The 18,000-nt window shown below is 38.9% G+C and overlaps 2 protein-coding genes across 2 annotated transcripts in view; both read right to left on the bottom strand.

Moving 5' to 3' along the window:
* The window catches only part of LOC148301407 (low density lipoprotein receptor adapter protein 1-like), a 291,630-nt gene that overhangs the window by 270,514 nt on the left and 3,116 nt on the right, over positions 1-18,000 (bottom strand). The window lies entirely within an intron of this gene.
* Positions 7,824-18,000, bottom strand: part of LOC148301406 (uncharacterized) — a 37,041-nt gene continuing 26,864 nt past the window's right edge. Inside the window, exons 4-8 of the mRNA XM_088273346.1 lie at positions 17,409-17,544; positions 13,325-14,305; positions 11,080-11,210; positions 9,440-9,487; positions 7,824-8,118 (exon numbers count right to left, since the gene is read on the bottom strand). Coding sequence (XP_088129472.1) covers positions 7,987-8,118; positions 9,440-9,487; positions 11,080-11,210; positions 13,325-14,305; positions 17,409-17,544 — 1,428 coding nt within the window. The 3' untranslated portion in view covers positions 7,824-7,986. The remainder of the gene's footprint in view (positions 8,119-9,439; positions 9,488-11,079; positions 11,211-13,324; positions 14,306-17,408; positions 17,545-18,000) is intronic.

The raw sequence follows: 18,000 nt of genomic DNA, 5'->3' as shown, positions 1-18,000 counted from the left end.
CAAGCCACTAATTGAACTTTTTACTGTGCAACAGATATTTTTAGGTAAAACTTGAACGTTTTTTCTCCATTTGAAAAATATCTAGTATATTTTAAAAAATACTTAAACAATACCTATTCTTCAAAATACAAAAACAACACTTTCTGCCCTCTACCGGGTAAATATTAAGTTAAAAATATGCCGCTTTTGCTGTAATATAGGACATTTTCTGGGCATTCCGAAAACATGCACAACTGAAAATTGACGATTTTTGATTTATGACGTTCTTGAAAGGAGTGAGCGATATATGTTTTCTTCAAAATGCAAAAACAGCACTTTCTGCCCTGCAGCGGGTAAATATTAAGTTTAAAATATGCCGCTTTCGCTGGGATAAAGTACATTTTCTGGGCATTCCGAAAATAGGCACAACTGAAAATTTACGATTTTTGATATATGACGTTGTTGAAAGGGGTGAGCGAGGTATAGACAAAAGTATAACTATTATAATTAAAATTACACATTAGATAAAAACATTTTATTTTAAACAATTATTTAGAATTATACAAGTTTCAACAGTTGCTACATACACCGAAACAAGAGAAAGACAGTGTTCTCCTTTGGGTTGTAAGTTGACCCAAGTGTGGATACATTACTCCAGTACGGCTGCCCAAACTCAAAACACAGTAAGGGACATTTTTTTTGTAGTACGTTTTTTTTGCATTTTTGGACTAAGTAGAATCTACGAGGGCCGACCCAAAAGTAACAATAAAAAGTAAATTTTACACACTTGATTAAGTGAATTTTTTTTTAAATTTACACACTTATGTACCATGTTATGAGACGAAAAATAAAAAAAATTGGTTAAAAACGGTAATGTTTGGAAGTTTTTTTGACGTTTTTAGTCTCCCGATTTTTACGTTTCGGCGAAATTTTGACGTAAACAAATGGAACAGCGCGCAAACATTAAATTCTGCTTCCTGCTAGGCAAATCACCTCAAGAAACACTGAAACTGCTTCAAATGCAAACTGCAAATTCAAGCTTTTAGAGCATCCTCCTTACTCTCCAGATCTTGCTCCTTGTGATTTTTTTCTTTCTCCTAGGATGAAAAGGCAATTGAAAGGAAGGAGATTTCAAACAATTCAAGAAGTTCAAGAAGAGTCACTCAAAGCTTTGAAATCATTCAGTATTTCAGAGGTTTTTATTTGTTTTGGGCAGTGGGAAAAACGCTGGAACAAGTGCATTGCGTGTAATGGACAGTATTTTGAGGGTCAGTAAAGGTTTTTAATTTTTTTTTTAAATAAAAGTTGTTTTTAAAAAATCGCTGAAACGTAAAAATCGGGAGACTAAAAACGTCAAAAAAACTTCCAAACATTACTGTTTTTAACCAATTTTATTTTTCGGCTCATAACATGGTACATAAGTGTGTAAATTAAAAAAAAAATTCACTTAATTAAGTGTGTAGAATTTACTTTTTATTGTTACTTTTGGGTCGGCCCTCGTACTTAGTCCAAAAATGCAATAAAAACGTACTACAAAAAATGTCCCTTACTGTGTTTTAAGTTTGGACAGCCGAGTATACACGAGGCTGTCTGGAAATTCAACATTCTCGGAAGAGAGGGATTTGAGTCCGTTGGTTACCGGGACTTCGTCAGAAAAACTGCGATATAAACATAAACAATTCAATACATGTAGTAACACCGCCAATAGAAATGGGTAACTAACTAACTAACCATCACGCCGCTTCCCCACAGGGGTAGGCAGAGAGAATAGAGCGACACACCACTCTGTCCTTGCAAACATTCTTCGCCTCTTCCACGTTCATGCATCTCCTCATACATACCCGCCGATTGTTACGACTCCTAACCTGACCACTTTCAAGTATTTGGCATCCCTGATCGTGCCAAGTTTTTCTCGGTCTTCCTCTGCTTCTTTTCCCGCTAACATTCGCCTCATAAATTTGTTTTACCGTTCTTTCCTCACTCATTCGTTCTACATGTCCAAACCATCTCAGCACACCTTTCTTAATTTTATCGATAATGCTTATCTCAGCTTTGCATTCCTTCCTTATTTCACTATTCGCGCATCTATCATACATCGTTGTGTCTCACATTCTTCTGAGAGATCGCATTTCGACTGCATTCAGTCTACTTTCATCCTTCTGAAGAAATGGATCTTCCTCGAAAATTATCTAGAGGAAGACCGAGGAATTCATGGATGCTGCAGAAAGGTAACATGATTCCAAGGCTTGGCCTACGTGACGTTGTCCAGGACAGAAGGTCCTACAGCCTGAGGACGAGGAGAGCTGACCCCAACAGTCTACAAGGACAATAGGCTGGGATATACCCAGGGACAAGAAGTCAGAACTAAAATGTGTTTTTAATAAATAACATTTTGAGTGTGTCCAAATACTTGTTCACAAAATCTGGATTGTCTCTTGTTGTGAGATGAAGAGGAATATGGAAGTCTGAGCATTTACGGGGCTGACGACCATCATAGGCTGGTTTAAGTGATCACTTTACACACGTGTAACATTCACCAGTTCTACCCATTGTTGACAACCACACTACTCAAATTCTTGGAAGTTCTATATATATATATATGAACCAGTTTAGAAACCTTGTTCTTGAATTACTAGAACTTCACTAGAGACATCTATTGGTGAGATGTAAAGAAGCTTTTTACTAAGCAGAAACTCTTATATTAGTATGTGAAGTCCGAATACTGGATTATAATTATATATTAGTGATTCAAGAACAAGGTTTCTAAATTGGTTCATATATATATATATATATATATATATATATATATATATATATAGAACTTCCAAGAATTTGAGTAGTGTGGTTGTCAATAATGGGTAGAATTGGTGAATGTTACACGTGTGTAAAGTGATCACTTAAACCAGCCTATGACGGTCGTCAGCCCCGTAAATCCCGATCCGGTATTTGTCGCTCGTCGAAGGCGATATATCGGATTTTGATAACCAAGAGATATAACCCGAGACCTATTCATAGAAATATATGTATGCAATAACGCGGAGCTTGCGACAGTCGGGAGTATGCGGTTCGCAGTTGCTGTCTCGCCCACACACAGTTGTGGCGCACAGTTGTTGGAGTGAAATAGACAAAATGTCGCGGGTGAACGTGCATAACACGCGGCGACACGGACCGTCGGACCACCGAATCGGCAATAGACGAACTGGCCGAAGTCTGCGGGAATATTTATCGAAATAAAGATCAATCGGGCGCAGTGCCCTAAGCACCGACAAAAAATGTTTTTTTGTTGTTGTAAAATTGCGCTACAAAAGGTATTTTTACTAGAAAAATAAATGCAGTGTGTGCGAAAATAAGGAATGTGTGAGAAGTAAAGAATTAAAGATTATTTCAATATGAAAATGGTCCCAAGGTTGTATATATATTTATATATATATATATATATATATATATATACTACTACTACTACTACCATCACGCCGTTTCCCCGCAGGGGTAGGCAGAGAGGATGGAACGCCACACTCTTCTGTCCTGACATACACTCCTCGCCTCCTTCACATCCATCCATACATCTAGTCATACATGCCTCCGATTATGCAGACTTTTGACACCCCCAGATTTTAGGTTCTGATTGATCTGATCGTGCCAAGTCATTTTCGGCCGTCCACGTTCTGTTTTCCCTCTCACATTTGCCACATATATTTTCTTAGTCATTCTCTCGCTATCCATTCGCTCCGCATGTCCATACCACCGCAAAGAGCTCTTTCTAATCTTTTCAATTATTCCTCGTTCAGCCTTACATTCCTTTCTTATATCTTCGTTTTTAATTCTGTCATACAATGATTTTCCACACATTCGTCTGAGGGAGCGCATTTCAACAGCATTCACTCTGCTTTCATCCTTCCTTTGCCAGTTCCATGTTTCGCTTCTATATATATATATATATATATATATATATATATATATATATATATATATATATATATATATATATATGTGTGTGTGTGTGTGTGTGTGTATTTAAAAAGGCAAATTTAAAATTGTAAATTTTTATAAAAAATATATTCTTCTATAAGCTTGCTTTCATACATGGCAAAATGCCTTAAGACTGACATCAAACTTTAATTTGGCAATCGAAAAATTGGACCACGTTATGCAAAAACCACCCGACCCACGATTGCAAAATTTGACGAAAGCTACTGCATCGTTGCAGGCGCTCCCACGAACAGCTAGACCCACCGAGTCCGTTTATCAGGAGGCTCCACACGAACGTGACTCGCCAGAATCCGCACCCGACGGATTCTCTGGAAATGAGGGAAGAGAGGGAGAGGAAGATCCCCACACGATGGACCGACGGAGTTAAGGCAGCGGCAGGCACCTCGGTGGCTGGAGCGCTACGTGCAGCGCAGGCAAGGGATAGCTGGAGAAGAGTCATTGCTTCCACAAGGGCCACAAGGCTCAGTAATTAGGAGTAAGACGGAGGAGACTTCATACAGCAAATTATTTATTTGACAAATACACTTCTAACCTTCAACCGATAACTTGGAAGAAACATATTATTTATATTTGAAGCACTAACTTAGAGATTTTTTTATTTTATAATTAAAATATAACTTTGTTTTATATCACTATGAATATTTTACTCCGCCTCTGTAGTGCAATGGTCTGCACGCTGGGCTACCATTCTAGAGATCCCGGGTTCTATTCCCAGGGTTGGGTAAAATAAATACTAGTGTTTTTTCACTCTAATATTTATTCAATATTACTCTGGACTGGTACCTGAAGCGGAGGGCTGATCACCTTCCATTGATGTGTTAACGATTAAAATAACACTGCGTTTATAAGATTCAGTGCCCTATGCACCATTAAGGTGCGGATGAGGGTTAAATATTTTATTATAACTTGATTATAATGTCTACCGGTTTCCAAGCTAACCGCTTCTTATAGATAAATCAGTCTTGATAAAGAAGCGGTTAGCTTTGAAGCCGGTAGACATTATAATTAAGTTATAATAAAATATTCATAGTGATTTTAAATAAAGTTACATTTAATTTATAAAATGGAAAATCACAAAGTTAGTGCTTCAAATACAGATTATAGAAATATTTTTATGTTTATTTAACATAACGTAACCAAGATACGCCAGGCTGATCACCCTGCCTTCGGGCAATTAGCAAGGATAACACCGCATCAATGCCTGCGGACCACTAGTGGATTTGATAATTATGTACATACAGTTAAGACCCTAACCTTCCCCTCCCGGTGATATGTATTTACTACAACTCCACTTTAAAAATGAGAATATCAATATAAAATATAATACATACGGGGTCATAATTTTTGTATTTCTCCGTAATATAATAATGTATTACGTGAAAGTATTACAGTATATATACTTTGTCCGCCTCCGTAGTGTAATGGTCAGCACGCTAGGCTACCGTTCTGGAGGTCCCGGGTTCGATTCCCAAGGGGGGTAAAAAAATATAAGTGATTTTTTCAGTGTAATATTTATTCAATATTATTACCCTGGACTGGTACCTGAAGCGGAGGGCTGATCGCCTTTCCTTCATGTGTAAAAACGATCAAGATAACACTGCGTTTATATGACAGTGCCCTATGCACCATTCGGATGCGGATAAGGGTTTTTTTAAAATTATTATTATAATATAAAGATATTCATTTGCAGCAATGGAAATAAATTGTAAAAATATCGGGGATAGAATCACCAATACACTAACGTTTCTCAGAGTATGCGTGCGTGTCGCACTTTACGCACACGCGCACGCGGCTTTATACTGTTTCCAGCGATCTCATTTTAGTTGCGCACAAGTCGTCGTTGAGGGTGGTCGTGTCGCTACGCTAGCTATGGCGGCTACTTACGATGTATTTTTTTTCTTCTCTTTTTTAGGTATTAACCAGAGCTAACATTACAAAATTGATATGTTTAAACTACAACTATGGTCAAAAAATCAATATTTAGATTTTTCCCATGTTTTACATGGTGTACAGAGTACATATCGCTCACTCCTTTCAAGAACGTCATAAATAAAAAAAACTTGATTTTTCAGAAGTACGTTTTTAAAGTTTAAAAATATAATACAATGTATTAACCGGATCCACGCGGCTCGCATAACCGTTTGTGTTTTCACAAAACATGCCCCATACGCGGCTGACACAACCGTATGTGTTTTTACTTTGCTCCAAGTTTCGAACCTCAGTTCAACTTGGAGGGATTTTTTCATGGTGTGGAACTTTGGATAAAATAATACGTCAATCCTCGGCCTTATGACATCTGTTGAAATATCTGACTAATAATTTGTAACATCACAAGGATAAATAAAAGAACAGATCCCTGATTTTCTTGCGGTCGGTAATTAGTCCGCGCCATAATCATGCCCCATATCTGTCTCACTCTCGACGCTACGCATCGCCAGCGGGTAAGAGTGACACACGATGCGTGGTTTGATTTATTTATGTAACGATCTTATTTGTTTATATTACGATATATTTCAAGAATAATGTGACACAAGTGTATTATAGAGTACCAAAAAGGCACAAGGAATCCCATTGAATATTTTTGTTTAGGAAAATAAATCGTTTCTTAACTAAATACATGATAAAAGTAATCATTTTAAAAACGGCGAAATACCGCCGCGTACGGGCGTCTCTCAGGAACAAAGTTGACGCGGTTAAAAGGTTAAAAATAAATATCAAGCCACTTATTGAACTTTTAACTGTGCAACAGATCTTTTTGGGTAAAACCTGAATGTTTTTTCTCCATTTGAAAATTATTTAGTATATTTAAAAAAATAATTAAACAATACCTTTTCTTCAAAATGCAGAAACAACACTTTCTGCCCTGTAGCGGGTAATTATTAAGTTAAAAATATTCCGCTTTTGCTGGGATATAGTACATTTTCTGGGCGTTCCGAAAACATACACAACTGAAAATTGACGATTTTTGATTTATGACGTTCTTGAAAGGAGTGAGCGATGTCACCGGTGCGCGCGGAAGTTTTTAGCACCGTAAGGGAAGGGGGTGAACATAGGGATTGGTATATAGTATTCACATAGAAACATTGGATAATTCCTTCTAATTTGTGCCTTTGAAATACGGCCGGCGCAGACGGTAAAAACACCCTTCCCGTCCATGAACATCAATCTACCCAACAGGTAAAAATACCTTTTTTCGTGTGTTAAAATAGAATGCACACATTGTTGGGTAATATATCCAGAATTAAACGCGTTTATTGGATTGAACTCTACTGTTATTTACATTTATTTATGAATTAGTTTTTAAATCAAACACAGATTTTTTGAGTCTACTAAGAAAAGGATATTTTCTGGCGTTTCTCACGTATGCGATTCAAATCCAGGATTCGGACCTCACATACAAATGAAAGAGTGAAGAGCTCAAATAAAAAGCCTCTTCCATCTCACCAATAGATCACCATCTCTAGTCAAATTCTAGTGATTCAAGTACAATGTTTCGAAACAGGATGATAATATATATTTATATATATATATTTATATATATATATTTATATATATATATATATATATATATATATATATATATATATATATATATATACATATATATATATATATATATATATATATATATATATATATATATATATATATATACATATATATATATATATACATATATACATATATGCATATATATATATATATACATATATGTATATATATATATATATATATATATATATATATATATATGTGTGTGTGTGTATGTGTGTGTCCATACAGACTGCCGGCATAATTTCGCTTGTAAAAAAGTAAAATAATAAAAATTATAATAATATAAATTAAGCAAATTATTTTTGTTGTATTACTTAATTAAAAAAATCTCATCAAAATTTCATCAGCAAGATACGGGTCGGTTAACTCGGGTGCTAGATCTGCGATAGATCTGAGCTAGATCTGCGATAGATCTGAGCTAGATCTGAGCTAGATCTGAGCTGGATCTGAGCTGGATCTGAGCTAGATCTGCGCCTGCTCCACGTAGTTGGCGGGCAGCATGCCGGTGTGACCCGTCCGGTCGACGCGCCCCGTCATCCAGCCTTCATCGATCGAGGACACGTTGGTTATCAAGTCACCCTCGCAGAAGGATACCTGTAAAACATTTTAAATATTGTTAACTTGTTATGCGAATTACTCGTTATGAGAGGATCCACTGTATATACAGTATGAGAGGATCCACTGTATTATGAGAGGATCCACTGTACATTCAGTATGAGAAAATCCACAGTATTCTGAGAGGATCCACTGTATTATGAGAGGATCCACTGTACATACAGTATGAGAAAATCCACAGTATTCTGAGAGGATCCACTGTATATACAGTATGAGAGGATCCACTGTATATACAGTATGAGAGGATCCACTGTATTATGAGAGGATCCACTGTACATACAGTATGAGAAAATCCACAGTATTCTGAGAGGATCCACTGTATTTACAGTATGAGAGGATCCACTGTATATACAGTATGAGAGGATCCACTGTATTATGAGAGGATCCACTGTATGTACAGTATGAGAGGATCCACTGTATTATGAGAGGATCCACTGTATATACAGTATGAGAGGATCCACTGTATTATGAGAGGATCCACTGTACATACAGTATGAGAAAATCCACAGTATTCTGAGAGGATCCACTGTATTATGAGAGGATCCACTGTACATACAGTATGAGAAAATCCACAGTATTCTGAGAGGATCCACTGTATTATGAGAGGATCCACTGTACATACAGTATGAGAAAATCCACAGTATTCTGAGAGGATCCACTGTATTATGAGAGGATCCACTGTACATACAGTATGAGAAAATCCACAGTATTCTGAGAGGATCCACTGTATTATGAGAGAATCCACTGTACATACAGTATGAGAAAATCCACAGTATTCTGAGAGGATCCACTGTATATACAGTATGAGAGGATCCACTGTATATACAGTATGAGAGGATCCACTGTATTATGAGAGGATCCACTGTACATACAGTATGAGAAAATCCACAGTATTCTGAGAGGATCCACTGTATTTACAGTATGAGAGGATCCACTGTATATACAGTATGAGAGGATCCACTGTATTATGAGAGGATCCACTGTATGTACAGTATGAGAGGATCCACTGTATTATGAGAGGATCCACTGTATATACAGTATGAGAGGATCCACTGTATTATGAGAGGATCCACTGTATTTACAGAATGATAGGATCCACTGTATTATGAGAGGATCCACTGTATATAAAGTATGAGAGGATCCACTGTATATACAGTATGAGAGGATCCACTGTATTATAACGTAATTAATGATGAAGATAACGCTGCGATGCAGTGCCCTATGCACCAGTGGCGGGCGCGGGCGGGGACAAGATTGTGAGGTGATTAAAAAAAGGTACAAAATAGAAATAAATGTTTACCTCATCTGTGTCGGTAGCTTCGTAATCGTACATGGCAATGTAGACTCTCTGAAATGCAAGAATAAGAGTTATTTTTGTCTGAACAAGGACTCGTCTGACAATTTAATTAATATTTCAACATAACTATAAATATTTATGAATTTACTTTTCCCTTACGGTGCCAAAATAAAAAGGCGCGTCCCGGTGTTGGGTAGTCACTATACAATAAAAAAAATTGGGATTTTAAATCGGAAAAATACGGACATTCATAGCTAATCCCCTGAATTAATTATAAAATAAGTAAAAAATTATAATAATTTAGATTTATTTGCTGAAAACATTAAAAAACCATCTGGCAACGCTCACGGAACAAGCATAGGTCCACTCTTGTCGGAAGCCCAAGAGCTACTGCCGCTAGCCAGAGAACATTGAGCTTTGAGCTGCTCACGCTTGCACAGGGCAAGTGTGCAAGAGTGAGATGCGAATATAGTGTCGCGGTTCCCGCACACTCTTCACGCGCTGTTTATATATATATATATATATAAAACCTCCGATGTACCCAGTAAATTCTGATTATTATAAATATAATTTTTTAAATGAATGCGTAAATATGTTATGGAGGAATACCTAAAATCTTAGCCTTGTATATATTATATTTATAGGGATATTATGGTTATTAGAAGCAATGTGTACAAGGCACACAACACCGGGAAGGGGGGGAGGTTAAAACTGATCGTTTTGATAAAGCGGTTAGCTTGGAAACCGGTAGACATTATAATTAAGTTAACGATAAAATATTCATAGTGATTTTAAAACAAAGTTATGTTTTAATTATAAAAACAAATATATTATAATCCAGAAAAAAATAACTAACTAACCATCACGCCGCTTCCCCGCAGGGGTAGGCAGAGAGAATAGAACGCCAAACCACTCTGTCTTTGCAAATGTTTTTCACCTCTTCCACGTTCATGCATCTCCTCATACATACCAGCCGATTATTTCGACTCCTAACCTGACCGCTTTCAATTGTTTGACGTACCTGATCGTGCCAAGTTTTTCTCGGTCTTCCTCTGCTCCTTTTTCCAATTACATTGGCTTCATAAATTTGTTTTACCGTTCTTTCCTCACTCATTCGTTCCACATGTCCAAACCATCTCAGCACACCTTTCTTAATTTTATCGATAATGCTTGTCTCAGCTTTGCATTCCTTCCTTATTTCACTATTCGAACATCTATCATACATCGTTTTGTCACACATTCTTCCGAGAGATCGCCTTTCCACTGCATTCAGTCTACTTTTATCCTTCTTTTGCCAACTCCATGTTTCACTTCCATACATTAGAGTTGGAACCAGGACTCCATTGTTCACTGAAGCAGAGGAAGACCGAGAAAAAAATGGCACGATCAGGTATGCCAAATATTTGAAAGTGGTCAGGTTAGGAGTCGTAACACTCGGCGGGTATGTATGAGGAGATGCATGAACGTGGAAGAGGCGAAGAATGTTTGCAAGGACAGAGTGGTGTGGCGCTCTATTCTCTCTGCCTACCCCGGCGGTAAGCGGCGTGATGGTTAGTTTTTTTTTTTAAAAATAAAAAATGGGTGGGTTGGCCATTCCTCCTATAGGTGGTGGGTAGGACGGGTGTGTAGGGGTGCGTGCTCACCCCGGACAGGCCCTTGTGCGGCGGAGCGGCGCGCTGGGCAGGGGGGCCCTGCGCCGGGGGGCTCGCCTCGTTCAGGGGGTCCATGTCGGCCACGGAGCCGATGCGGCGCGAGGACTGCACCTGCTGCCCGCCTACAACAGTCAGTCAAGTCAGTTAGCACCATACACTACTAGGAAGGCAACACTTGGAAGTCTGTCTTCTGACATTCTGTTTACAAGCTTATTCCAGCATCTCCCTGAAGGACGCAGACCCCCAGGCAGACCTCCAAAAGGGTGGAGAGAGAGCCGACAGTCAACATTAATTAACCCTCCATGATCCCCCAAAATGAACCGGATCCACGCGGCTCGCATAACCGTATGTGTTTTCACAAAACATGCCCCATACGCGGCTGACACAAGCATACCGTTTCGAACCTCAGTTCAACTTGGAGGGATTTTTCCATGGTGTGGAACTTTGGATAAAATAATACGTCAATCCTTGGCCTTATGACATCTGTTGAAATATCTGACTAATAATTTGTAACATCACAAGGATAAATAAAAGAACAGATCCCTCATTTTTCTTGCGGTCGGTAATTAGTCCGCGCCATAATTATGCCCTATATCTGTCTCACTCTCGACGCTACGCATCGCCAGTGGGTAAGAGTGACACACGATGCGTGCTTTGATTTATTTATGTTACGATCTTATTTGTTTATATTACGATATATTTCAAGAATAATGTGACACAAGTGTATTATAGAGTACCAAAAAGGCACAATGAATCCCATTGAACGTTTTTGTTTAGGAAAATAACTCGTTTCTTAACTAAATACATGATAAAAGTAATCATTTTAAAAACGGCAAAATACCGCCGCCGCGCACGGGCGTCTCTCAGGAACAAAGTTAACACGGTTAAAAGGTTAAAAAATGTAGGTAGACAGAAAATTGTACTCCACATACTATTTTAAAAGATACGAGGGACAAAAATGTAAGCTTGCATTTCAAATAAATAATACTAATGATGAAAAAAATGTGGAATAACATCCGACATGGGACCTAAGAGGAGAAAATCAATGTGGAATGAGATTCCACATTGGACCAGGAAGGGTTAACAGTCAGCTTGAATTATTTATTTACAACATTTTGAGTGTGTCCTAATACTTGTTCACAAATCTGGATTATCTCCAATCACAGGAGTTATTTTCGTATTAATTTTTGACCAAACTTTTTATAGTGATTTGCCCGAATCCAGCTCGGGTCATTCCCCCACCCGTCTAGAGAACGCATCTTGCGTGTTGAGTGACACGTGTCATAATTTTCACTTCACTGAAAATTCCACGTGCAATGCCAACACTCATCCAAATCCCAAACATAAGAGCGAAAAAAAAGGGTGGCTTTTTTTACCCTTTTTCTTCCAAGAGGTTGACCGCAGAAGTGGTTTAAAAAACTCTAATATTATTTTTTGACATCTCATCAAAGATGAAGAAGAATATGGAAGTCTGGGCATTTACGGGGCTGACGACCGTCTTAAGGCTGGTTTAAGTGATCACTTTACACACGTGTAACATTCGCCAATTCTACCCATTATTGACAACCACACTACTCAAATTTTTGGAAGTTCTATATATATATATGTGAACCAATTTCGTATCGTTGTTCTTGAATCACTAGAACATCACTAGAACTTCACTAGAGACATCTATTGGTGAGATGAAAAGAAGCTTTATTACTGAGCAGAAACTCTTTTATTAGTATGAGATTGAATATGTGTGTAAAGTGATCTCTTAAACCAGCCTATGACGGTAGTCAGCCCCGTAAATGCTCAGACTTTCATATTCTTCTTCATCTTTGATGAGATGTCAAAAAATAATAAATTATTTATTGCAAAAACCGATTCAAGTTCTTTTATTTATTTATTTTTTAAAAAAAGAGAAATATTTGTGTTTTTATTATTTACACAAATATTTCAATTTCATACTATTTCTGTGGCTCATTATTAGAAATAGGTATCAAATTGTGGTAGAGTGGGTTCCAACCAAGAAACTCTGACTCAAGAGTCCGCGACACTAACCACGGGACCACAACCCGACGCATCTGAAGCGGATGTCCCACCCAAATGGACGAAAGCGAATTCAAACAACGCAAACACGACGATTGCCAGTGTTAGTTTACAATTAGTGAAAAAAACGAGGAAAAAAAATAGATTAGTACGGCCCTCTTCCATGCGGTTATGACATTGTTAGCTGTTAGCTGCGTGACCTCACCTATTCTCCCGTTGTTCGCGTGATGCATGCTCTGGTGCATCTTCTGCTGCCCCGGGTGGATCTGCTGCATGCCCGGGTGGCCATGCTGCGAGTGGTTCTGCTGCATGCCGTGGCCCTGTTGCGAGTGGTTCTGCTGCATGCCGTGGCCCTGTTGCGAGTGGTTCTGCTGCATGCCGTGGCCCTGTTGAGAGTGGTTCTGTTGCATGCCCGGGTGGCCTTGCTGCGAATGGTTCTGCTGCATACCGTGGCCTTGTTGCGAGTGGTTTTGATGCATGCCTGGGTGGCCCTGCTGCATGCCGTGGCCCTGTTGCGGGTGGTTTTGCTGCATGGCGTGGCCCTGTTGCGAGTGGTTTTGATGCATGCCGTGGCCCTGTTGCGAGTGGTTTTGCTGCATGCCGTGGCCCTGTTGCGAGTGGTTTAGCTGCATGTGGTTTTGCTGCATGTGAGGGTGATTGGGATGGCTCGGCTGCAAGCTGGGGTGGTTGGGATGGTTCCCCTGCGTGCCCGGGTGGTGGTGCGACTGCACGGTCTGGTGCGGGGGACCGCTGCTGTAGACGATGGTGGCGCCGTGCTTGGGCAGCAGGGGCGAGTTCCTGGGGCCGTCGCTGATGGGGTCATAGTCGGCGATGCGGCCTATCCGCTGCTGCGCGGCACTGCGCTCGTAGTACCCGGCCGCGGGGCCCCTAGGCGTGGGCTCCTCCGGCCGGTAGTCGTCGTAGATGGACCCCTGTGGCGCCCCGCTCCCGTAGCTGGAGATGTGTACGTTCGGAGGCAGGTGGTTCTGGTTGGCCGGCGGCGGCTGGTAGGCGGGCGTCGGGTTCGCGTTGTAGCTGTTGGCGTTATACTCCTGGCGCGAGTACTGGCTCTGATTGGCCGAGTGGCTGGCGCCCTGATTGGCCGGCGGGGCCGGGGGGGGCACGGAGGGGGGGAGCATCTCCGCCGCGTAGTTCTCCAGCTGGATGTGGTAGTTATCCGTGCTGTCTGCGGGGTCACGACGCAATGGATGAGACGGTTTTGGCCATTTTTTAATCGCGACGAACGAATGATGCGGTCAACATAAAAAAAGCAGAACACAAATGCGTTAGCTGTCTGTCACACAAACACACACACACATATATATATACATATATATACATTCTGGTAACTATAAAGCAGAGGGCTGATCACCGTTCTTTCATGCGTTGACAATCAAGATAACACTGCGTTTATATGATGCAGTGCCCTATTGAATAATATATAAACGCAGTCTTATCCTGATCGTTAACATGCAAAGGAAAGTGATCAGGTACCAATACAGGATAATATTAAATAAATATTAGAGTGAAAACTCACTTATAATATTTATTTGAACCCCCCTGGGAATCGAACCCGGGACCAGCAGTACGGTAGCCGAGCGTGCGCTGACCTTACACTATGGTGGTGGACTATATATGTATGTGTATATATATATATACACATACATATAGATAAGGGTTTTATTATTATTATATATATATATATATATACATATATATATATATATATATATATATATATATATATATATATATATATATATATATATATATAATAATAATAATAATAGAACCCTTATCCGCACCCCAATGGTGCATAGGGCACTGTGTCATATAAACGCAGTGTTATCTTGATCGTTTACACATGAAGGAAAGGTGATCAACCCTCCGCTTCAGGTACCAGTCCATGGCAATATCGAATAAATATTACAGTGAAAAAAATCACTTATATTTATTTTACCCCCCTTGGGAATCGAACCCGGGACCTCCAGAACGGTAGCCGAGCGTGCTGACCATTACACTATGGAGGCGGACGAGATATATATATATATATATATATATATATATATATATATATATATATATATATATATATAACAAATGAAACAAAACACCAAACCATGATAGAAACAAAAGATGAAATATTTCAAATAAGCCAGAACGTTATCAGAAAGACGTTTTTGTGAAACGCTTTAAAGCACAATGTGTGAACATTCTCAAAAACATATAGGCTTCAACGAAAAGCGAATAGGAGTGCATAGGATGGCTATTTAAACACATTTTACTTTTAAAAGAAATAACCCGCAAAGCGTCGCAAAGTGTAGATGCTTGTCTGCAGGTAGGATAGTAAGGGTAGGGAAGGTAAATCGCTCACTCCTTTCAAGAACGTCATAAATCAAAATTCGTAAATTTTTAGCTGTGCATGTTTTCGGAATGCCCAGAAAATATACTTTATCCCAGCAAAATGGGCATATTTTTAACTTAATATTTACCCGCTACAGGGCAAAAAATGTTGTTTTTGCATTTCGAAGAAAAGGTATTGTTTAATTATTTTTTTAAATATACTTAATATTTTTCAAATGGAGAAAAAATACTCAGGTTTTACCTAAAAATATCTGTCGCACAGGAAAAAGTTCAATAAGTGGCTTGATATTTATTTTTAATACATTGTATTTTATTTTTAAACTTTAAAAACGTTCTCCTGAAAAATCAAGTTTTTTGATTTATGACGTTCTTGAAAGGAGTGAGCGAAATGTGAAAAATACACCACAAACACCCAGACCAATTAAAATAAATCTTTCTCGAATTCATTTCGCGATTGGCGGGAATCGAACCCGCGGCGCCAGTTTCACAGTCGAGCGTCTATCCAACTATGCCACAGCGCCAGCCTTATGACAATATTTAACATACATCTTCCGGTAATATGTATTTAGTACAACACGACTTTTAAAAACAGAATATCAATATAAAATACAATAGATACATGCTCCATAATGTAATAAATAATTTACAACATTTTGAGTGCGTCCAAATGCTTGTTCACAAAATCTGGATTATCTCCGATTACAGGAGTTATTTTCATATTATTTTTTGACATCTCATCAAAGATGAAGAAGAATATGGAAGTCTGGGCATTTACGGGGCTGACGACAGTCATAGGCTGGTTTAAATGATCGCTTTACCCATGTGTAACATTTACCAATTCTACCCGTTATTGACAACCACACTACTCAAATTCTTGGAAGCTCTGTATATATGAAACAATTTAGAAACCTTGTTCTTGAATCACTAGAACTTCACTAGAGACATCTATTGGTGAATGTGTGTGATTGATATCCAGGATTTGGACCTCACATACTAATATAAGAGTTTCTGCTTAGTAAAGAGCTTCTTTACATCTCACCAATAGATGTCTCTAGAGAAGTTCTAGTGATTCAAGAACAAGGTTTCTAATTTGGTTCATATATATATAGAACTTCCAAGAGTTTGAGTAGTGTGGTTGTCAATAATGGGTAGAATTGGCAAATGTTACACGTGTGTAAAGTGATCACTTAAACCAGCCTATGACGGTCGTCAGCCCCGTAAATGCCCAGACTTCCATATTCTTCTTCATCTTTGATGAGATGTCAAAAAATAATAATAAATAATAATAATAATAATAAACCCCTTATCCGCACCCCAATGGTGCATAGGGCACTGTTTCATATAAACGCAGGTTTATCTTGATCGTTTACACATGAAGGAAAGGTGATCAGCCCTCCGCTTCAGGTACCAGTCCAGGGTAATATTGAATAAATATTACAGTGAAAAAATCACTTATATATATATATATATTTGCCCCCCCCTGGAAATCGAACCTGGGACCTCCAGTACGGTAGCCGAGCGTGCTGACCATTACACTACGTAGGCAAACACTCCATACTAATGTGCAAAGGCAAATAGCCGCACATTAAATTTTGAGATAACACTGCGTTTATATGATGCAGTGCCCTATGTACCATCGGGGTGCGGATAAGGGTTTGAATTTAAAGAATGAATGTGCTAATTGTGGCTGTGTGCTTGGCTGGGAGGTGGTTTCTCGCGTTATGCGAGAGATTGATGGGGTTTGAATTAAATAAACGCGCTAATTGTGGCTGTGTGCTTGGCTGGGAGGTGGGTTCTTGCGTTATGCGAGAGGTCGATGGGGTTTGAATTGAATGAATGTGCTAATTGTGGCTGTGTGCTTGGCTGGGAGGTGGGTTCTTGAGTTATGCAAGGGATTGATGTGGTTTGCATAACAGTGAACGTACCGATGACCTCGCCGTTGTCGTTGATGCTCCTCTGCCGTTCCATGGCGGCCTTCTTCTCCAAGTCGCCGTGGTACGCCACGTTGCTGATGATCTTGGAGTTGGCTTTGATTCTCAGCGTCTCCGGATCGTCCGCCACCTGAAGATTTTTAACCAAATTAAAGAAGTAGAGAGACATATCGCTCACTCCTTTCAACAACGTCATAAATCAAAAATCGTAAATTTTCAGTTGTGCACGTTTCGGAATGCGCAGAAAATGTACTATATCCCAGCAAAAGAGGCATATTTTTAACTTAATATTTACCCGCTACAGGGCAGAGAGTGTTGTTTTTGCATTTTGAAGAAAACGTATTGTTTAATTATTTTTCAAACATACTAAATATTTTTCAAATGGAGAAAAAACCTTCAGGTTTTACCTAAAAAGATCTGTTGCACAGTAAAAAGTTCAATAAGTGGCTTGATATTTATTTTTAATACAATGCGTTGTATTTTTAAACTTTAAAAACGTTCTCCTGAAAAATCAAGTTTTTTTTTGATGACGTTCTTGAAAGAAGTGAGCGATATATATTAGTGATATTAGGAATGATCAGGCGCA

The sequence above is a fragment of the Brachycentrus maculatus genome, unplaced genomic scaffold (assembly GCF_059751285.1).
Source record: "Brachycentrus maculatus isolate JH-2025_06_01 unplaced genomic scaffold, ASM5975128v1 h1tg000566l, whole genome shotgun sequence".
NCBI lineage: Eukaryota > Metazoa > Arthropoda > Insecta > Trichoptera > Brachycentridae > Brachycentrus > Brachycentrus maculatus.
Note: the sequence above shows the minus strand (reverse complement) of the source record. Positions and strands in the feature narration are given on the sequence as shown.